We start from the raw sequence: 22,563 nt of genomic DNA, 5'->3' as shown, positions 1-22,563 counted from the left end.
CGTGGGGGGCTCCCAAGAGACCGTCTGACCCCTAATGGCAAGCCTGATCGCCCCCAACCCCACTTCCTAGCGTCAGGGCCTGCCAGCGCTCCCACTTTACCCACCTACAGAACTTGTTGCTAAGTTTTTCCCGCCTCGTTTTCCCGCCTTCTCCGGGCTGTCCAGGCGGGCAGGGCTGCCCTGCCCCCTCTGTCCTGTTTGCTCAGCTCTGGCCAGTCTTGGCAGCCACACAGTGACCAATGCTGGGCACCTAGAAAATGCTTGGATGGGGTGCTCAGAGCTGGGGGCCAGCAGTGGGCAAGGCTGACCCTGTGGGTGGTCTCCAGGAGGGTAAATTCTTATCTGGGGAGACAGGCCAGAAATGAATAAATGAAGCAAATAATTTCAGACACTATATGCAGCGAAGACTGGACAATCATTGGAGAGTGACCAGCAGCCATGTGGGGGTGGGGAGAGGATATTCTGGAGGCGGTGGAGAGGTGGGCCTCTCTGGGGAGATGACATTTGAGCTGAGATCTGAGAAGAGAAACCAAGGACATATGGGTCCAGTAAGGGAGGGCAAGCTCAGAGGCTGGAAAAGGCTGAGAGGTGTATGGGAACAGCAAGGAAGCCAGTGGAGCTGGGCAGACACCGCAAAAGGAAAGGTCGGGAGGGGATGAGGTCAGAGGGATGTCAGATAAGAACTCACAGGCCACCAGGAGGACTTTGGACTCTCTCTTAGAAGCAGCAAGTAACATGGGAGGGCAGTGAGCAGAAAAGTGATGAGTTCCCATTTATGTTTTCACAAGGTTTCTCTGGCAATGTGTAGTTCCTTTCATCTTGGCTCTGGAACTTCTGCTTTGATTTCCCCAGGTGTAGACAGTCATGTTCCCTTACCCCCACCCCACCAAGATGTCCACATCCTAATCCCTAGAGCCTGTGAACCTTCCATGGCAAAGGGGACTTTGCAAATGGGATTAAGTGAAAGATCTTGAGATGGGGCGATTAGCCTAGATTATCTGGGCTGGCCCAATGTCATCACCAGGGTCCTAATAAGTGAGAGGAGGGAAGGTCAGAGTCAGAGAAAATGTGACAAGGGAAGTAAGGGTCAGAATGATGAGACCAAGAGACAAGGAATGTGGGAAGCCTCTGCAAGCTAGAAAAGGCAAGGGACAGATTCTCTCCTAAACCCCTAAATGCAGTCCTGCTAACACCTTGATTTTAGCTCCCTAAAACCTGTTTCAGACTTCTGACCTCCAGAACTGTAAGATAATTAAGTTGTGTTATTTTAAGCCACTAAATTTGTGGTCACTTGTTATAGCAGCCATAGGAAACTAATACGTTCCAACACAAAGTCCAGGCGCTGCTAGCTTTCTCCAAATTCAGGACTCCGTCTGTGCCACCAAATGCACTTCTGAGTGCTCGGCCATCAGCCACATATAGACCACAGGTGTGAGCAGAGATCAAGCAGGCCTACTGGAGCTTATGAAACAAAGGAGATCTTCCAAATTGAGAACACCTGCGGCAGAAACCTGGCCTAGTCCTGGTGAGAGCATACCATTGCTTGTGCCTACTGTTGCAAAAACTCAACATGGCCCAAAGAGGGAATACATTCTTTGTGTACATTTGGTGCAGGGCACAGCCCAGGCTTGGATATCAGAAGTTAAGTAACACAGAAAGAGGTGTCTGGCTTTGCCTACAGAAACGCCCACAAGGGGTGGTGACACAGTGCCCCATTTCTCTAGTCATTTTGAGACGGGGTTGCTTGGGTTAAGTAACACACATGAATAAGAGACCATGCCAAGCATCTCCAAAAGATGCTTACAAGCCAGTTAGGAAAACAAGATTTAAAACAAGATTAGGAAGGGCCGGCCGAGTGGCGTGATGGTTAAGAGCTGGCTTGGGATGCCAAAGGGCCCTGGTTCGGATCCCACATATGAGGGCCAGTGACACTGCCCTCTACAGCTAAGGTGCTGAACAACAGCTCAACCTGGAGCTGGGCTGCCGTCTAGTCGCCGGCGAAGGCGTAGGCTGCAGCCCCTGCTGCAGTGGGTTGCCATGGGCTACCACCGTGTGTAACCACCAGCCAGCGTGAGCGTCCAGAAGCCGGCGACTGATCTGCCTCGCCCAGGAAGAGGGCAACAACTTGGGGCAGTGAAGCAACGTCCTCCACAACTAGACCGAAGAACAAAAGGACAGCAACTTGTCTGTTCCCATCCCCCCAATTCCCCAATAAAAAAAAAATCTTTAAAAAAAAATAAACAAGATTAGGAAAATAAGATTAAAACAAGACTCAGCAACAACAATGAATGAGGCCTGCCAGGGTCTAGAGAATGGACACTTCCTAGTGCCTCTTCTGCTTCAGTGTCCTTCCCACTTGGGCACCAGCCTAAGTCAAATCAGGCACCAGGAATAACTGCTAGGGTACAAAAGGCCTCATTTTCCTTTTGCAAAATGAGATGCTCTCAAAGGTCAGTAAGTCATTCAACAAACTTGGATTAACCGCCCTTGTCTGAACTACATTCTGGGTCTAGCAGACATTAGTGTACACAAGGCTTACTGAGACAAAGCTCCTCCCTAGAGGGCCTTCCCATCCAATGGGGGAAATGCAGGTGTAAAGAGAAATGTCAGCTGTGCAGGGAGATGGTTCATCACGACAGTGTCCATGTGTAGGTGGACCACACAATGCTCTGCGCAGCTTCAGTTCATACCAGATTTCATGTCCTGGCCATATCTGTCATTATTTTTTCTAAACAGATTGATATAAATATAGAGCCATTAAAATGAAAATGACCCCAAAACAATGTGTGAACCCTGAGAGGTGCACAGACCACATTGGGCAGACATCTGATGAGGCAGAAAGTACCTCTGGGCCCATTCGCTGTCCCTCTCCAACTGGACACGGAGCTCGTAACACCTACCTCAGCAGAGTGGTTGGAAGAATTCTTCCCACCCAAGCCTCTAAAACACTGGCACAATGGCAGGTGTCCCCTGTGTGGCAAAAATGTTAGCATCTTACAGTTGTTTTTGTTTGTTTGTTTGTTATTTTCTAGAAAAAGTGGTCAGACTACCATTTCACAAGCCAGTGAGGACTCTGGGATTCCCAAGCTGCTGCCCACTCCCAAGCAACAACCTTGCCTCTCGTCCTCTTGGCCATCAGGGACCCCTTCCCAGAACCCTGGCTGGATGATGTCACAGATGGGTGACCTCACTGAGGCTAAGGAACTGGGCATCTCAGTGGCATGGAAGAGCGAGGAGGATGTTTCTCTACTTGCCCAACCCTCCATGTCTGTGGTGAAATCGATCAAATTAGTGCTGCCCAAGGATGCGGTCTACCTGGCCGGGTCCTGCATTAAAGGGCAGGTACTTCTAACCCTGAACAGCACCCTAGTGGACCCCATCATGAAGGTGGAGCTCGTGGGAAGGGGTTATGTGGAGTGGAGCGAAGAAATCGGGGCATCCCGCGATTACAGCAGAGATGTTATTTGCAACAACAAGGCCGACTATGTGCACAAGACAAAGACGTTCCCAGTGGAGGGTAAGGACAAGGCCAGCAGCCATCCCTAACCATAATAGGCACCTGGGTCTGGAAGTTAAACACATCTGCCAGTCGATCAACAAAGCCCAGGGATATTAGAAATGCACAGAGATGGGGTTCCTTCCTAGGAGGGAAACCATGGCCATCAGATACACATAACATGAAAATAATGAGACATAAGGAGCTGGTCATGGAGGTCTCTCCAAAGAGGTGACTACGGAGCTCAGATCTGAGTGATGGGAGGTACACCAGCCATGTAGCTATCTGGGGGAGGAACAGCAACATGCCGGGTCTTAATACTCAGCAATTGTGTGACCTCTCTGTATCCCTGTTAAGCCATCTGGAAAATGGGAATAAGAAGTCTTACCTCATAAGATTGCTTTGAGGATTTAATGATTTAATGGCATGTAAAGGCTTAGATAGTGCAGGACATACAGTGAATGCTTGAGAAGTGTTAGTTCTTTCAACCAAAACACTCCCCTGCCCCGTGGCCAGCCCCAACATTAGGCACCATCCTTCCTTCCCCATTTCCAGGAGACTGTATTTCCCTGCAGAAGCATCAGCCTCAAGCCTGCAATGGGTTCATTCATTTATTTCGCAAACATTTATTGGACACCTACTGTATACAACACTGTGCCACGTGCTGGGGATACAGCAGTGAATAAAACAGACATGGTCCCTGGTGTCACTGGATTGTCATCAGACAGGGAAAACACAATCATAAGAGAGTTTGGGAGAAATGCAAGAAAAAATAAATTGAAAAGGGGAGGTCACAGAAATGGGGATGGTGTGAGTTGCTCCCTGGTCTTCAGTCACCACTCAAGTAACAAATATTAAGCACCTACTGTGTGCCATGCATTGAAGGCCAAGCTCTGTGAGGGCAGGGAGATTTGGCTGCCTTGCTCACTACTGCAAACACTGCCTAAAACAGCCTCTGGCACACAGTAGGGGCTCAAAATATGTGTGCAGAACAAATGTGCGACTGAATCCTGAGAACCAGTTTCTCAGGCCCAAGACAGAGCTGAGCAAATCCCTGTCGGTGTTTTGGGGTGACTACGCCAAACGCATCACCCACCCTCCAGTCCAGCTGAGGTCGAGGCCTGATATTTATGGGCCATGCAGGTTCCTAAAAGCATATAGCTCAGTCTAGTTCAGGGACAGACAGGCCAGGTCCAGAACAACCTTCCCGCAAAAAAACAATAAAGGGGGGAAAGAAGCTTCTAGAACCTTCTGATGGCATTGGTGTGTTTTGCTTTCAGATAATTGGTTAAGTGCAGGCAGCCACACCTTTGATTTCCATTTCAACTTACCTCCCAGGCTTCCTTCTACCTTCACCAGCAAAATTGGCCACGTCTTCTACTTCGTGCAAGCGTCCTGCATGGGCCGGGAGCACATTCTAGCGAAGAAGAGAATGTACTTGTTGGTTCAAGGGACTTCAGACTTCCACAGGGAAAACCCACTGCAGGTAGTGATGGTGGTTAGAGCAGCGGTAGGGCTTGTCCTCAAAGCTATGGAGTGGCAGGGGGGAGGTGGGTGGGCAGGAGACAGAGAAGGCCCCAGCAGAGAAGGGAAAGGTGTTGGTGGCTCCCCATGCCCTGTGAGTTCACAAGTATGAATCAGAAACCAGGGCAGGAACTAGACCAATAGGACTCTAGGGTGATTATGCCCTCCAGGGGCAACCTTTGTGGTTGTCATGACTGGGGATTCTCCTGGCATTAGTGGGTGGAGGCCAGGGGTACTGCTCATCACCCTATGTGCCCAGGATGGCCCTACCCCAGAGAATGATCAGGCCCCAATGTCTTGAGCCTTAGTAAGTCAAGAATGAGCCGAGGCCTCCCCTTTGCCCGCTGGGTGAGAGAGGGGCCTGGACATTCAGTGACTCTCCAGGAGCTTTGAGCCCTCAGACAATGCAGATGGTGTCCCCACCAAGAAGCAAGGGAAGGGGGTGGCCTTCGTCCCAGGAAGGAAGAACATGTGGCCTGTCTGCCTGAGTGGAGAGAGTTTCTGGATGGCTTCTGGAGGCCCAGGTGCAGAGGCGGAAGTTGGGCGGGTGGAGGAACGTTGGCCAAAGTCACTTCACCTTCCTGGGGACTCATTTGCTATCAGTATGGTGGCTGAGAGGGCTGGCATTTTCATTTTTGAGTTCCAGATTAAAATTCCCAGATCCCCCACCTACCTGCTGTGTGACCTTCTTCTAGAAGTGACCTTGCCTCTCTGTGCCTCCGTGTCCTCATCTGTAAAATGGGCAGAGACACTGCCTGCCTCCTAGGTCATAGGGAGCAATGAATAGACTTAATGCAAGTCCAGGGCTTTGCACAGTGCCTGATATGGGGCAGGGAGGGCAGGGCATGCCCAGTAAATCTTGTCACTGCTGTGACCACCGGTATTGTTATCTGTGTAACAAGGATCATCTCTAGCCCAACCAACCTCAGGGGATGGTCTGGGAGGGTGCCAGGAGGGGTAGATACTTGTAGGGGTGGATCAGCCCTGAGATGAGCAGACATGAGCTCAAGGACGGCTTGGCCACCTGCTCCCTGTGTGACCCTGAGCAGGCTGTGTCCCTTCTCTGGGCCTCCTTTCAGAGCTATTCTGGAGTGCAGCGGCACAAGGCAGGAGTTGGGGCAAAACACTGGCCAAAGGTCAGACCCTGCTTTATATCTCCACCACCAGACACTTCATTAGCCAGACGGCCTTGGGCAATTAACAGCACCTTGCAGAGCCTCAATTGTCCCAATCTGTACAGTGGGAATAATAACAGCAACAACACTTCCCTCATTGGGTGCCCGTGAAGACTGCAAAGCACTCAGCACAGTGTCTAAACATAGGAGGGGCCCAGAAGTAGAAAGAGCGAAAACCACTATCATGGCAGCAAAGGGAGTTATCACAGATAAGTTTTGAGAGTATGAAAATACCGTGTTTTTACCAACTATTCAGTACTGTTTTAACCAGACTGGTCAAGGGAGGCCTCTTGGGAGAGGTGACGTTTTAGTACAGAGTTGAAAAAGGAGAGGGGGAAAACCATAGGGGTAGAGTGTTTCAAGCAGACACAACACGTGCAAAGGTCCTGAGGCAGGATAGAGTGGAGGGTGGAGGGTGAGGGCAGGAGTTGGGGGACCAGGGCAGAGACTACTGCTCTGTTCCAAGTAGAGGCAGAGTCTTGATCCTCAATAGTCTATCCTTCTCAGAGCAGACAGGAAATCACAAGAATGACCCTCCTCTGCCCACAGCCCTCCAGGGCTTCCAACTCCCTGAGGATAAAAGCCCAAGTCCTTCCTGACACCCACAAGGCCCTGCACAGCCTGCTCCCCGCCCCGTCACCTCTCTGCTCTCACCTCATCCCTCTCTCTCACTCTGCTCCAGCCACATGGTCCTCCTTACTGTTCCTCCAACACACCAGGCACAGTCCTGCCTCAGGGCCTTTGAACGAGCTGTTCCCTCTGTTTGGAACACTATTATATGACCTTCCTATCCTTTGGATCTTTGTTCAGCAGTCATGTCTTCACTCACCTGCATTGCTGATGGCCAAATAAACTGCCACAAGCCCCATGGAGGGCAATTTAGCCATATCTATCCAAATTAAAACAAACACGTACTTTGCCCCAGCCATTCCCCTTCCAGAAATTCCTCCTACTGATATTCTTTCATGTGGGTGACATGACTTCCGGCAGCACTGTTTATCGTGACAAAAGATTGGAAATAGCCTAAATGTTTGTTGCTAGGGGAATTGTTTTAGTGCAAGTGCACAATCAAAGGAATACTGTATAGATACAGTAAAGCAAGAGACAGAGAGAGACAGAAACACAAAGAGGCAGCTCTCCATGTCAGGATCTCCAAGTTACTGGGTTGAGTGAATAAAGCAAAGTTCAGAAGAGTAAGTCTAGCCTGGCGCCGTTGGTGGTGAAAACAAATTACTTCCTTGCAGGTATAACAAACATCTCTGGAAAGAGAGCAGAGAAACTGGCAACAGACGCTGGCTCCTGGTAGGGGAGCAGGGGAGTGAGGAGGAAAAGAACTTTCCCCCTTCCACTTTTTGTTTTTAACAGCTTTATTGAGATACAATTCACATACTTTATAATTCAATGGCTTTTAGTGTGTTCACAGAGTTATGCAACCATCACCACAGTCAATTTCAGAACATTTCATCAGCCCCCAAAAGAAATCTTGCATCCCTTAGCTGTCACCCCCAACCTCTTCACCCCCTCCCCATCCCCTGGCAACCACGAATCCACTTCCTGTCCCTGTGGATGGGCCTGTCTGGACATTTCACATAAATGGAATCACAAACTGTGTGGCCTTGAGTGTCTGGCTTCTCTCACTGAGCACCTTGTGCTAAAGGTCCATCCATGTTGCGAGTGTCAGCGCCTCCTCCTAATTTTTAAGGCTGAATCATTTTCCAGTGCCTGGATGGACCACATTGTGTGTACCATTCACCCATTGATGGACACTTGGGTTGCTTCCACTCCTTGGCTATTATGAATCAAACTCTTGGGTGCATGTATGTCTTCCTTTCTCTTCGGTGGATTCCTGGAGTGGAATTGCTGGGTCAGATGGAAACCTTTATTTCACCTTTTGAGGAACTGCCTGTTTTCCACAGCCGCTACCCTATTTTACATTTGCACCAGCAATTTTTCCACATCCCCTCCACTCTTTGTACCTTTAGAATTTTGAAAGATGTATCCCATCTCCTCTTGCAACAGTCAGGACCATTTGGGAGAGGAGCGTGTCACTGAGTCCCTTCCTAACCTTCAATTCTAAGGGATCCCCCATCCTGACTGCCCTTATAGCATCCCTGTTTGCATCCCTCCACAGCCTCGTTGCTGTCCCACCCAGAAATGATCTGGCTCATTTTCAAATGTACTATATATGTCACTCTCCCCTGCCAGAACAGGTCTTCACTGCTATGGGTTTTCCCTGGACTTGGCACCAAATAGATACAAATAAAAACCAGTTGACTTAATGAAGCTCCCACCCCCCCAAAAAAATCAGAAAAGTTTCATGTATGCCAAAGGAATACAGGGTTCCCCAAAACTCCCAGGGCCAGGAAATCCAATGTTGGCTGCTTTAGGAATATTACCAGGAATCAGGGCCCTTTCCCCAGCCCCGCCTGGCCAGGCATGGGGGTCTCCGCTGGGCCACCACAGGTACCTCCTGTTACCACCGTCAGGACTAGGACAGAACTATCACCTTGGACCTGAGTTATGGCAGCGGGTTCCTTCATGTCTGAAGGGTCCTAAGGCATGCCACAGATGGATTTTCAGGTTTTTGAATAAAACTAGAGGGATTTGGAACCAAAACTGCATGCAATGAGCCTTCCTAGAGGAGAGGAAGTGTGGGAAGGTGGAAGAGAGGCAGGGCCACCGGCAGAGGGCAGGAGCTGGGGTAGGAAGGGGTCAAGGGTCACCCAAGGTCTCCAAGAGGAAAGACAGCTGACGTAGAGCAGTGTTTCTCAAACCTCAGATTATGACCCATTAATGGGTTGCAAAATTGATTTAGCAGGTTGCAAGCATATTTCTATAAAATGAAAGAATAGGCAAGAACAACATAGAAAATATCAGAAAATAGCAATTTTGTAGGTTGCAAACATTTATATATATTTATATATACATTTACAAAATTCATTTATATATTTATAGGTACAAAAAAAGAACAGAGAATAAAATAAGTAGAATAGAAAATTTCAGAAAAAATCAGTTTGGTGGGTTGCAGTCAACTTTAAATGAAAGAATAGTTTTCCAGAAAAAAAATTAATTTGGTGGGTTACAACCAGCTAATTTTTATAAAAGTTTTGTTGCATATGAAACAAAATAATAGACTAGATAGAACAGGGGTCGGCAAACTGCAGCTCGCAAGCCACATGCGGCTCTTTGGGTACATTCCGTCTCAAAAGTTTGTCGACCCCTGGAAGAGCTAATCCTGTCCCTCACAACAATTTAAAAATTATTCGAGAGCCATAAATATATTTTTACATATATATTATATGAATAATATTCTTTAAAAATTTTACAAATGAAACTATGATAGTTTTATTTTCATTTTCAATTTTACTTCAGAGCCTGCGGCTTGCAAGCCGCAGTTTGCTGACCCCTGGCGGCTCTTCCATCTCAAAAGTTTGCCGACCCCTAGATTAGAATATGTAGACTAGAAATAACAAAAATAAATTCAGAGATTTGTAACCAACATTTTTATATGAATAGAATATAGAATAGAGTAGAACAGGAAATGTAACAAAGATAAATATAATTTCATGAAACTTACTCCTTTTTCTTAGATCTAGGTGTAGATAGGTAGATATAGATTTGTTTCTTTGCCACAATGTTAAAATCTATGTTTTTAACTATGAGTTGTGTTGTGTTTTTTTAAGGGAAAATATATGACAAATACTGCATGTGGCCTGCAAAGCCTGAAATATTTATTATCAGTTCCTTTACAGAAAAATCCGCCAACTCACATCCAAGAGAAACTCCAGGTATAAGCCCAAGAAAATTGTCTTCAGGTTGCTCCTTCTAGCACTTTTATAGTATCAAATACATGGAAACAATATAAATATCCATCTTGGAGGAGATAGGTAAATAAATCGTTTTGCAACACACTCAATGGAATCATGAAAACAAATGAACCAGTTACCGACACGAATGTATTTCAAACACAGAATCCTGAGCTAGAAGAGCCAAGTGGCAGGAAGACATATGTAGCTTATTTAAAATATTAAAATATGTGAAACAGTGCTGTATACTTCTAGCACAAATAGATGTAGTCCTAAATAATATAAAAATCCCATGAGGAAGAGGACAAGTACCAAATTCATGATGCAGAGGAGAGGGAGCATGAGGCAAAGCCCACAGAAACCACGAGATTTCAGTTGAATTGGTAATGTTGTATTTCTCAAACTGGCTGGAAGATACATTTTAACTTGTTATACTATTCTCTACAAGCATTTTTCTAAAGCAATATATCTTGTTTAGGTCCCTACACATAAACAGGTGCAGATCAAGGAAAGTGATTACTATTAATATAAAATTCAGTACAGTTGCATTTGGGGAGCTGAGTGGGGGGCTGGGACATGTGAGGGACTTTGGGGGAAAACAGGCAAATTTCTACTTTTTTTTTTTTTAAGATTTTTATTGGGGAATTGGGGGATGGGAACAGCGCTGGGGAATTGGGGGAAGGGGAACAGACAAGTTGCTGTTGTTTTTGTTCTTCAGTCTAGTTGTGGAGGACGTTGCTTCACTGGCCCAAGTTGGCACCATCATTGCGCTCTTCCTGGGTGAGGCAGATCAGTCGCTGGCTTCTGGACGGCCACTCACTGCAGCTGCTGGCCGCTCACGCTGGCTGCTGGCCGCTCACGCTGGCTGCTGGCCACACATGGGGTAGCCCATGGCAACCCACTGCAGCAGGGGCTGCAGCCCACGCCATCGCCGGCAAGTCATGGCAGCCCAGCTCCAGGTTGAGCTGTTGTTCAGCATCTTAGCTGTAGAGGGCAGTGTCACTGGCCCTCATATGTGGGATCTGAACCGGGGCCCTCTGGCATCCCAAGCCAGCTCTTAACCAATGCGCCACTCAGCTGGCCCAAATTTCTACTTTTTTTTTAATTTGCATATTTATTATGATTTGAAAACAGTGTTCTGCTATGTCTGATATTTTTATGCAAATTTCTACTTTTTTAGTTGGGTGGATGTTATGAGAGGGTTGGCCTTATAATTCACAGGTATACATTTGCTTTGTGGGTTTTTCTGTATCTGAGTTGTATTTTTAAATAATGTTGAGTTTTTAAAAAAATTCATAGATATGCTAAACCCCAAATTCAGGATAATGGTTACCTCCAGGGAGGGAGAGGAGAGAACGGCATTGGGCAGGGGTCCATGGGGACTTCAACTAGATTTCTGATGTTTTATTTCAAATTATGGTAAAATGATATAACATAAAATTTGCCATCTTAATCATTTTTAAGTATACATTCACATGGTTGTGCAATACTGATGTTTTATTTCTTAAATGAACAGAGCTCTGAAGCTAAGTGGGAGAAGTCCTGTTAATAAAGCAGGAACATGGCAGTGGTGTGCTAGTTAACAACCAGCTCTGGTACAAGGAAGCCCGGATGTGTAATATTTGCCGATTTCCATGGTGTAAATACTTCCATGATGGTCAATTTCAAGTTACCAACTTGATGTCACTAATGGGAACTTGGGAGTTTGCAAGCATTTGCTACACTTCTCTCTCTCTCTCCCTCCCGCTCCCCCTCTCCCCCTTCCTCTCTAATATGCTTAAAAGGAACAAGCACACACACATAAAATTTACAAGTTCCTCTGTAAGAAGATACCGGAAGGCAGCAAAAGTGGAGAGCGAATCATTCTAAGCCCGCCCCATGTTACATCAAATCTTTACAAATATTATCCACAAACAAAAAATAAAATGTCACCCAAGCCACACATTAAATAATGGATATGTGACTTTATTTGCAATCCAGCAAATAACTAGTTGATGTAAGGGCTGCCTTTTGAGGCATTTACATATTTTAACACATTACATAATTTCAACTTTACAGTTTTCTTTTCATGATTCAGAGTCCATAATATTTCCTCCTTAAGTCTGAACAACTTAGGTAAGCCCTAGTCTTGGGCTTAGACTGTAAGATAGTCCGTGTCTTCCAGAAAACCAAGGCTCAGAGAGGTCAGACCATTTGTTGAAGGCCACACAGCAAGTAATAGAGCTGAGGATGAAGTTAGGGTCTTATGGATTTCTTAGCCCTATTTTACAGATAAAGAAATTGATACTCAGAATGGCAAAGGGCTTTGATTAAAGGAAGCTGGGAGATGACACCAGGCTTTTGGCTGCAAAATCCCCAAGACTCCAGGTTCCATCTCAGTGCCTCTTACTAGGCAAGTCCCAAGAGGCTCAAGGCTTGGAGGAGCTATAACGGTGACATGTTAGGCAGGCGAATGGATCTTGTGGCCACAATCCTTTACAGTTGTCCATTACCCCCCACCCCCACCTCTTCTAGAATCCCCTGTTCGTGGAGGCTGAGAAGAGGGTCTCCTACAACTGCTGCAGCCATGGTACCATCTGCCTACAGATCCAGATGGAAAAGAACACTTTCACTCCAGGGGAGAGGGTCATTTTCACCACGGACATCAAGAACCAGACCGGCAAGCGCATCAAGACTGTCATCTTCGCCCTCTACGCCCACATGCAGTACAAGGGCTTCACGCCCAAGGCAGAGCAGCGGTCGCGGGTGGACAGCAGCGAGCTGCTCCGGCAGGAGGCCAACACCCAAATCACACCCTTCAACACCACCAAGATCGTCAGCACCTTCAGCCTTCCGCAAGTGTTGCCCGTGAGCAGTGACATGCGAAACAGCGAGATCATGAGCACCAAGTACGAGCTGGTCGGCACCGTACACCTGCCCTGGTCCCTGACCAGCGTGAAAGCCAAGGTTCCCATCATCATCACCAGCATCCCCCCAGACTCAGACAGCGGCCAGCTGCAGGAGGAGGCAGTGTGACCCATGAGAGAGTATTGCCAGAATTACGTGCCCAAACGTCTAAATATTAAAAGCTTTATCACTCTACCCGCAGCTCTTTCTTTGTCTTGCACAGATGACCTTCAGAAGAGGCTGGGTGTGGGGAGCACATTGCCTGAATCTCCCCAAGCTCTAGTTGTTTCAGCATCCATTTCTCCCAGCCCCAAAAAGTTCACTGCCAGGAGAGACAAAGGGAAATGACAAGCCTTCCAGGACCCCGCCCCAGTTAGCTAGCTAGTGCTCCAGACCCATCTGGATGGGGTCTTATGGTGCTCAAACCGGGGGTCCTCAGCCAGGGGTGTTTCTTTCCTCCAGGAGACACTGGGTGATATCTGGGGACATCTGTGATTTCATGACATGGCGGGATGCTCCTGGCACCGAGTGGGGTGGGGCCAGGGATGCTGTTTAGCACCCCACAGTGTCCACAATGGCCCCAACCCAGAGAATGACTAGGCCTCAAATGTCAGCAGTGCCAAGGGAGAGAGCCCCTGGGCTGGGGAAATTCATGGGGAGCAGGTGATCGTTGAGTCCCAGAGCTGGGTCTGTGGGCGTCTTACTCACATCAGCTCCTGCCCCTCCTCCACTCACAGTCCCCCTGGGGCTCCGCCCCTCCCCCCATTCAGGGTAAAAGCCAAAGTCCTCCCAGCAAAGGGCATGCATATCTGCCATGTCCAATCCATTGGCAAGCCACAGGGGCTCATTCTCCTAAATCTACCCAGAATTGTCCCGTCCCTCCCCTCCTCTGCCTCTGCTTTACTTCTATCTATCAATCATCATCGCTCACCTGGACCAGTGCAGTCACTTGCACCTGGGTCTCCAGGTTCCAGGTCCCCCTCCCTGCAAATAAAGATCCAGGATGCCCACTTAAATTTGCATTTCAGAGGAACAATAATTTTTTTAGCGTAAGTACGTCCTACACCATACTTGGTATAGGAGGTTGGACGGGACAATTAAGTTCACAAACTTGTTGCAATAATGTTGCTAAACTTTTTTGATAGCAGAGGGATTCTTCATTATGAATTTGTACCGACTGGACAAACAGTTAACCAAGTTTACTATTTGGAAGTGCTGAAAGGGCTGCGTGAAAAAGTTAGATGAAAATGACCTGAAATTTTCGCCAACAATTCATGGCTCTTGCATCACAACAATGCACCAGCTCACCCAGCACTGTCTCTGAGGGAGTTTTTAGCCAGTAAACAAATAACTGTATTGAAACACCCTCCCTACTCACCTATTCTGGCCCCCAATGACTTCTTTCTTTACCCGAAGATAAAGGAAATATTGAAAGGAAGGCATTTTGATGACATTCAGGACATCAAGGGTAATACAATTGCTCTGATTGCTATTCCAGAAAAAGAGTTCCAAAATTGCTTTGAAGGGTGGATTAGGCGCTGGCATCAGTGCATAGCTTCCTGGGAGTATTTCCAAGGTGACTATAGTGATTCAGCAATGAGGAATGTAGCACTTTTTCTAGGATGAGTTCTCCAACTTAATTGTCAGACCTCATATACTTATGCTTAAAAGAACTCACTCATTGTTTATCTGATATTCCAATTAAACTGGGCATCCTGGATTTTATCTGGCAATCCAATTCCCCAAGCAACTAGAAGCCTCCACACAAATTGGCTTAAAATCTCCATCAGTTCAGTTCCCCACAGCACTTGCCTTGGCCCACAAGGTCCTGCATTGTCAGGAATGGAGGAAGGAATGGACCACAGTGTTTTCTTGGGCTAATGACTCTGCAATATTTCTCCAGGCAATCACAGGCTACACATGCCTCACTCATGCCCGCAGAAAGAAGGCATATACATTTGAATGGCAGCCCTGCCCACCCGCAGCATCCCGTTAAGATTCCAGAAAAGGAGGCAGGTAACTCCAATGGAGCCACTGTTTTAGATCAAAGGTTTTTTAGGGGGAAGGGAGGCCAATAGGACACCCAAATTTACTTATCTTCTAATTTTTGGGGGGTGGGGAAGAGACCCCTCACTTTTTACCACGTTTTTAGGGCATCTCCAAAAGAGCTAGTAGGGTGGGGGTCCTGGCTCCCTGGAGGGGGTTTTGCACCCATGGATGCACCTTGACTTGAACTAGTTACTTCACTGGTAGTTCCAAAATAATGATTTTTCTAATCCTATAGACTCCTGAAATCTGTCCTCATTAAACACTCCCCTCCCCTAGCCCCTGGCACCACCATCTACTTCCTGTCTCTATGAATCTGACGCCTCTGGGGACCCCATATAAGGGGAATCACACAGTGTTTGTCCTTCTGTGTCTGGCTTATTTCACTGAGCATAACGTCCTCATGGCAGGGGTCAGAGGGTCCTTCCTTTTTAAGGCTCAATAATATTTCATTGTATAGACACTATATTGTATTTATCCATTCATGCCTCTGACTTGGGTATGTCATCTTCCTTTTGCAGAGGACAAAAGGATCCACCCCTGAGATAGTACCATCTGCTCGGGTACTATGGGATAGGACAGTGAGTTGGATCAACGCAGGACGAATCTGAGGCCTCCTGGTTCAAAGGTGCCCCCTCCAGCCTGATGACACCTGGCCTCTGTATTATCTCCACTTCCTTTTTATTTGGGGCAAGTGATTTCTCCTCTCTGGGCCTCAGTTTCCCCATCTGTGAAATGGAGAGAACACTAGTATTAACCTGTAGGGTTTGGAAGTCCTTGTCACTTCATTGTCCTTGTCTTTCTTTTATTGTCTTAGACTTTTTACTTGGAAAAATTCCAATCCTACGGAAAAGAGGTGAAAGATACAATAGACACATGGTCTTCCCCCTCGATTTTCTTTTTTTTTTTTTTTTTTTTAAGATTTGATTGGGGAATTGGGGGAGGGGAACAGACAAGTTGCTGTCCTTTGGTTCTTCAGTCTAGTTGTGAAGGACGTCTCTTCACTGGCCCATGTTGGTATTGTGATCATTGCACTCTTCCCGGGTGAGGCAGATCGGTCGCCAGCCACTGGACGACTGCTCATGGCGGCTCTTGGCAGCTCTCGGGGCTACCAGCCGCTCACGCTGGCTGCCAGCCACTCACGGTAGCACAGCAGCACACTGCAGCAGAGGCTGCAGCCTACGCCGTCGCCAGTGACTCGCGGCAGCCCACCTCCAGGTCGAGCTGTTGTTGTTCACCATCTTAGCTGTAGAGGGCACAGCATCACTGGTCCTCATATGGGATCCGAACCGGGGCCCTGCTGCTCAGAGCTGGTGGCCCAAGCCAACTCCTAACCAACACACCACTTGGCCTGCCCGCACCTCGATTTTCTAACTGTTGATAGTGACCATTTTTGCTCTCTTCCTCTTTCTCTCTCCCATTTGAAGCATCATAGCACTCCATCGCTACACTTGCAATTCACCCCATATGTTAAGAATCAGGAGCTTCTAGAAAACCACAGTACCACTACCACTCTCAGAGGGTTGACAGAGGCACCACTGCCATCTCATATACCACATGCTCCACATTCCAAGTTCCCACAGTTCCATATATCTTTGTTATTGTAGTAAAATATACATAAAATGTACCATCTTACCATTTTTAAGAGCCATTCAGCAGCATTAAGCACATTCACACTGTTGTGCAGCCATCCCCACCGTCCATCTCCAGAACTTTCCATCTTCCCAAACTGACACTCTGTCCTCATTAAACACTCACTCCCCTCCCCTCCCCCAGCCCCTGGCACCACCATCTACTTCCTGTCTCTATGAATCTGACTCCTCTGGGGACCTCCTATGAGTGGAATCACAGTGTTTGTCCTTCTGTGTCTGGCTTATTTCACTGAGCATCATGTCCTCATGGCAGGTATCAGAATATCCTTCCTTTTTAAGGCTGAATATTACATTGTATAGACACCATATTGTGTTTATCCATTCATTCATCGATAGGCATTTGTTTCATCTTTTGGCCATTGTGAATAATACTGCTGTGAACATGGGTGTACAAATATTTTTTAAGGCCCTGCTTTCAATTCTTTAGTGTATATACCCAGAAGTGGAATGCTGGATCATATGGTAATTCTATGTTTAATTATCTGAGCAACTGCTATACCATTTTCTACAGCAGCTGTGTCATTTTACATTCTCACCAAATATATCTTTTATAGTTGGAATTTGGGCGGGGGGGGGTTGGGGAAGAAGCAAGGAGGTGGAGACAAATCCAGACTCCAATGGGGATCACAAGTTGCATTTTCTTGACACGTTTCTTTCATCTCCTTTCTCTAGATGCATACCCCTTTTTGGTGTGTTTCACGACTCATTTTTTTAGGGGTCTGGGCCGGGTATCTTGTAGAATCTCCCAGAATCTGATGTTTCCTCATGATTAAATTCAGGCTATGTGTTTTTGACACTGAGCAATTTCAAAAGTGATATTAATGTCCTCCTCCTTAGTGCACAGTACCAGGAGGCACATGATGGTGCTTTGTCACCTGACTGGTGATGTGACCCTTGATCACTTGGTTCCAGTGGTGTCTCTCCCCATTACAGGTGTCTTTGCACCTTTGTTATTGATAAGCAATCTGTGAGGATATTTCAAAACTATGACCACCTTGTCTCTTACAACCTTTTACCCAATGGGGTTTTGAACCCATGGATGCCCCTTGGCTTGAACTATTTACTTCACTGGTGGTTGCAAAACAATGACTTTTTTAATCCTATAGACTCCTTCCATATCTGCTACCTAAATTGTAGCAGGAGCTTTCCCTACTCCACCCAGCCCCCCACCTGCTATCTTTCCAATCTTTCTCCAGCATTCCTTATAGCTGACCATTTCCTCTTGCTTCAAACATCCTCTTCCCTTGATTTCCCTGATGCCACACCATAATCCTCCTTCTCTCACTTCTCAGATTTTGGATTTGGGGCTTCTGCTTTCTTTAAACCTATAGATTCAGTGCCTCCTCTTCCAGGAAGCCTTCCAGCCATGCCAGGCAGAGCATTCCCCCTTCCACTTCCAGGTCCTGAAATATGGATAATCTTCAAGGTTCATTTCCACAGACACCCATAACCCAATGTTTGTTCAACATTTTGAGTTCTGGAAATACTAGGTTGAGGGCTCTGGACTTGATCCTATGGCTTATGGGGAAATGCTTGGAGTGTTTTTCTTTGTTGATGGGATAGAGAGTGAGGATTTGAGAAAATAGGTTTGAAAATCACTCCGATGACCCTGTGGATGGAATAGAGTTGAGACAGAACACGAGAATATGTTCAGGAAACTATAAGGTCTGAATAATATCAGAAATAATTAGGACAATAATAATACTGTGGCATAGACTAGCTCGATGTCCATCATACTGTTTCTTCCTGGGCAGATGACTAGACTACATTTCCCAGCATCCCTTGTAGTTCGGTGAGGCTGTGTGACTGATTTGGCCAATGGCGTGTAAGAGGAAGCGATATGTCACTTCCAGCCAGCTCCATTGAAAACCTCCCACAGGTGTCTTCTCTCTTTCCACCACCCCCCTTATTTTTTTTCAAAGATTTTTTTAATTGGGGAATTGGGGGATGGGAACAGCGCTGGGGAATTGGGGGAAGGGGAACAGACAAGTTGCTGTCCTTTTGTTCTTCAGTCTAGTTGTGGAGGATGTTGCTTCACTGGCCCAAGTTGGCACCATCATTGCGCTCTTCCCTGGAGAGGCAGATCAGTCCCCGGCTTCTGGACGGCCGCTCACGGCAGCTGCTGGCCGCTCACGCTGGCTGCTGGCTACATACGGTAGCCCATGGCAACCCACTGCCACAGGGGCTGCAGCCTACGCGTCTCCGAGACTCATGGCAGCCCAGCTCCAGGTTGAGCTATTGTTCAGCATCTTAGCTGTGGAGGGCAGTGTCACTGGCCCTCATATGTGGGATCCCAACCGGGGCCCTCCGGCATCCCAAGCCAGTTCTTAACCATTGCGCCACTCGGCCAGCCCTCCACCCCCCCCCCTTTTTAAAAAAATATTTATTGGAGAATTGGGGAAGGGGAACACTGTTGTTTTTTCCAGGACCCATCTTAGTTGTGGAGGGCTCAAGCTCTAAGTCCAGTTGCCCCTTTCAATCTAGTTGCAGGGGGGGCGGGGGGGCGAGCGGGGAGGAGGGGTAGTCCACCATCCCATGTGGGAGTTGAACTGGGCAACCTTGTTGCACACTGAGCCATCCAGCCGCCCATCATCAGCTCGTGGCTGCTCTGCTCAAAGTGCCGTGTTCAACCTTAGTTGCGGGGGGGAGGAGGGGAGAGAGGGGGTGCAGCCCACCATCTCATGCAAGTGTCAAACTGGCAACCTTGCTGCTAACAGCATGTACTCTCACCAGCTCAGCAGCAGCTCAGCTCAGGCGCAGCTCACTGGCCTATGTGGGAATGGAACTGGCGACCCTGTTGCTCAGAGTTTGCACTCTTAACCAATTAAGCCAATTGGCCAGCCCCTCTCTTTCCCCTTTTGCCAGCTGCTTGGAGAGGATTGGGGGAGAGCTGCCCAGGAAACTCAATCTGCACTTGATTGTAACATACACAAGAAATAATACTTTATTGAGTAAACAATAATTGAAATTGAGAATTGCTTATTCTAGGGGTCGGCTGAGTGGCTCAGTTAGTTAAGAGCTCGCTCAAGAGTTTGAGCTCTGAGCAACAGCGGTTCGAGTCCTGGCCCGAGCTGAGCAGCCGTTGAGCTGCCAACAGGTGGCAGGATGGCTCAGCTAAAAAAAAAAAAGAATTGCTTATTCATTGGTCTACCCTACAATTTCTTCACCACCATGACATTTGGGGTCAGATAATTCTTTTCATGGGGGACAGTAGTCCTGTGCATTGTAGGATGTTGACTACCATCTCTGAGTTTTACCCACTAGATGCCAATAGCGCTCCCCTGCCACCCCAATTGTGACAACCAAAAATGTCTCTAGACATTGCCAAGTGTCCCCTGTGTGGGCAAAATCACCCCCAGTTGAAAGCCTCTAATCTATTTTTCTAGCTATATTTATGGAGCCCCTTGGACATTTTGGGGACATGGACTCAATGTGGCCACAGCTAAACTTGTCACTTCATATTCCCCCATCCCTGCTTGTAGCTGCTCCTCCCTCATCCCTCAGCTCTCTGTTGCAATGAAGGCCCCACATAAGGCTCATCATGGACCTTTTATTCTCCCACGTCCTGTTTGGGTTACTTCTTAAATAACTATTAAGCCTGTTTACTTCTTTCCATCTCCCCTGCCATCACCTGCATCCAGGTCATCATCAATGCATGCCTGGACTGCTACAGTAGCCATTCCTTTCCCCTACTCAACAGCCATAAAGAGAGATTTTCAAAATGCATTTGTGATTACAGGCTCGCCTGGGGCTGGAGGGGCCACTTCCAAGATGGCTCCCTCACATGGCTGTTGGCAGAAGGACTCAGTTTCCTGCTATGTGGGTTTCTTGGGTGTCCTCACAGCATGGCAGCTGGCTTCCCCTGGAGGAAATGATCCAACACAGAGAGAAAGGAGGCCACAATGCCTTTTATGACCTGGTCTCAATAGTGACTAACACAACCACTTCTTCCATATTTTGTTTGTGAGAAACAAGTCACTAAGTTTGGCCCACACACAGTGGAAAGAGAATTAGCTTTCACCTTTTAAAAAAAATCTATGAATCTATTTTTAAAAACCACATTCCCCAAACAATTTCTCGGCAAATCCTATTGGATCCACCTTCAAAATCCTTCCAGATTCTTAACCTTTCCATTGTCACTATCCTGGTCTAGCAACCTGAGTGTCCATAGACGGATAAAAAGATACACACCATGTGGTCCATCCAGACAAAGGAAGATTATTCATCCTTAAAAAAGAAAGACCTTCTGACACCTGCTACAACATGGGTGGACCTGGAGGACGTTATGCTCAGTCAAATAAGCCAGTCACAAAAGAATAAATACTGTGAGATTCCATTTATAGGAGGTCCATAGAGGAGTCAGATTCATAGAGACAGGAAGTAGATGGTGGGGCCAGGGGCTGGGGGAGGGGAGGGGAGTTACTATTTAATGGGGACAGAGTTTCAGTTTGGGGAGATCAGAAAGTTCTAGAAATGGATGGAGGGGTGGTCACACAACAATGTGAGTGGACTTAATGCCACTGAGCTGTGCACTTAAAAATGGTTAAGATAAATTAGGGTAAATTTTATGTTGTCTGTGTTTTACCAAATTTGAAAAATTTTAATAATATCTAACCCTTATATGGTGCTTACTGTGTCCAAGGCACTGTGCTAAGATATATATTGCCTCATTCAATCCTCTCCGTCATCTGTGACTAAGGGACAATGATCATCATACCCATTTTACAGATGAGGCAACTAAAGTATAATGATTTGCCCAAATTCTCACAGTCAGGATTAGATCCCCTAACCACTGTGCATACTGCCCCTATGTGAACCACGGAGCCTCTTATTATTACTGCTTCAGCTAAAAAGGAAGGGACCGATCACAGAGATACAGAGCGAGGCCGGTGACATCATTGGCCAGGGTCCCTCAGCATCAGTCCCAAGTTGGCATGGGGACCCAGGAGGGTCTGAGCCCGTGCAGCCACTGCAAGCTTCATGTGTGAAAAAGGGGCTTCTATACCAGCAGAGCAGAGGGGCCTGTGCTGGTGTTGTGGGTTTGAGTCTTTATTTATATCTCTACTCTGGGCCTCAGTTGCCCTTACTGCAAAGCTTAAAAGGGCACTATGGAAGCATTCAAGGGTAATAGGTACCTGGAGAGGCCTGGGAGTCCAAAATATAGGCTTTCTGAACTTCATCTTCCTCATCTGTGACATGAAGATAATATTTAATCATAATAACTATTATCACTATTATTATTATTTTTTCTCCTTGGCAAGACTCTACACTTGGGGCTGGATTGTTCCTTGGGATGGGGCTGTCCTGGACACTGTGGGGTGTTGAGCAGCATCCCTGGCCCCTACCCCCTTGATGCTAGGAGAACCCCCTAGTCAGGACAAACAAAAATGTCTCCAGACACCCCAAGGATCACCAAGGATCGCCCTCTATGGTAATCCCTGTCCACATTGTAAGGGTTGGAGGCCTAAATTGAGTTAGTCTATCTGAGAGTAAATGCTAATGAAATTCCTTGCTCTGTTTATTTGTTGCGTGACCTCAGGCACATCACTTCTGTTTCCAAGCCTCAGACTCATCATTAGCCTCTCCCTGCTGAAGACCTGGGATTAAACAAGCCAATGTCTATAAACTGTTTCAGCCAAAGTAAGTGGTCACTCACAGGCACCCTTCTTACCCCAGCTGGGGTCTTCTGGAAGATTCTGACCCTCAATAGAGGTCCCTGCACCCTCCCCCTGGCTGCCTCCCCTGTGGGCCTCCCCCCCACCCGATTCAGGGGACCACACAGGCGGGCGTTGGGAACACTTCCTGTGCAGTGGCCTGCGGTGCCCACCGGACCAGGTGGGCCAACGGGAGAACACAGCTGGGGCCGCCCCACTTCCTGCCCCAGGAGACACCTCTCACACTCCTTCACCCCCACCCCCAACATAACATCCCCTGGAACCAAAGCCACTGACACCAGCTGCAGACTCCAACTCAGGGCA

General features: G+C 47.3%; 2 protein-coding genes across 2 annotated transcripts in view; one reads left to right on the top strand and one right to left on the bottom strand.

Annotated features, from left to right (window-relative positions):
* Positions 1-22,563, bottom strand: part of UHRF1 (ubiquitin like with PHD and ring finger domains 1) — a 65,044-nt gene that overhangs the window by 36,801 nt on the left and 5,680 nt on the right. The window contains exon 3 of the mRNA XM_019653545.1: positions 4,828-4,913. The gene's annotated coding sequence lies outside the window, so the exon portion shown is untranslated. The remainder of the gene's footprint in view (positions 1-4,827; positions 4,914-22,563) is intronic.
* On the top strand, positions 3,262-14,027 carry ARRDC5 (arrestin domain containing 5). The gene is made up of 3 exons (XM_019653549.1): positions 3,262-3,517; positions 4,777-4,982; positions 12,516-14,027. Exons 1-3 carry the CDS (start codon positions 3,265-3,267, stop codon positions 13,014-13,016), a joined length of 960 nt encoding a protein of 319 aa, XP_019509094.1. The 5' UTR covers positions 3,262-3,264; the 3' UTR covers positions 13,017-14,027.

This window comes from Hipposideros armiger, unplaced genomic scaffold (assembly GCF_001890085.2).
Source record: "Hipposideros armiger isolate ML-2016 unplaced genomic scaffold, ASM189008v1 scaffold_202, whole genome shotgun sequence".
NCBI lineage: Eukaryota > Metazoa > Chordata > Mammalia > Chiroptera > Hipposideridae > Hipposideros > Hipposideros armiger.
Note: the sequence above shows the minus strand (reverse complement) of the source record. Positions and strands in the feature narration are given on the sequence as shown.

What these genes read in the sequence shown, in the direction of transcription:
- ARRDC5 (XM_019653549.1), top strand. Translation starts at nt 3,265, where the DNA reads ATGTCTGTGGTGAAATCGATCAAATTAGTGCTGCCCAAGGATGCGGTC. An exon ending in AAAGACGTTCCCAGTGGAGG is followed by an intron (nt 3,518 to 4,776) that starts GTAAGGACAAGG and finishes TTTTGCTTTCAG; the next exon opens with ATAATTGGTTAAGTGCAGGC. An exon ending in ACAGGGAAAACCCACTGCAG is followed by an intron (nt 4,983 to 12,515) that starts GTAGTGATGGTG and finishes CACCTCTTCTAG; the next exon opens with AATCCCCTGTTCGTGGAGGC.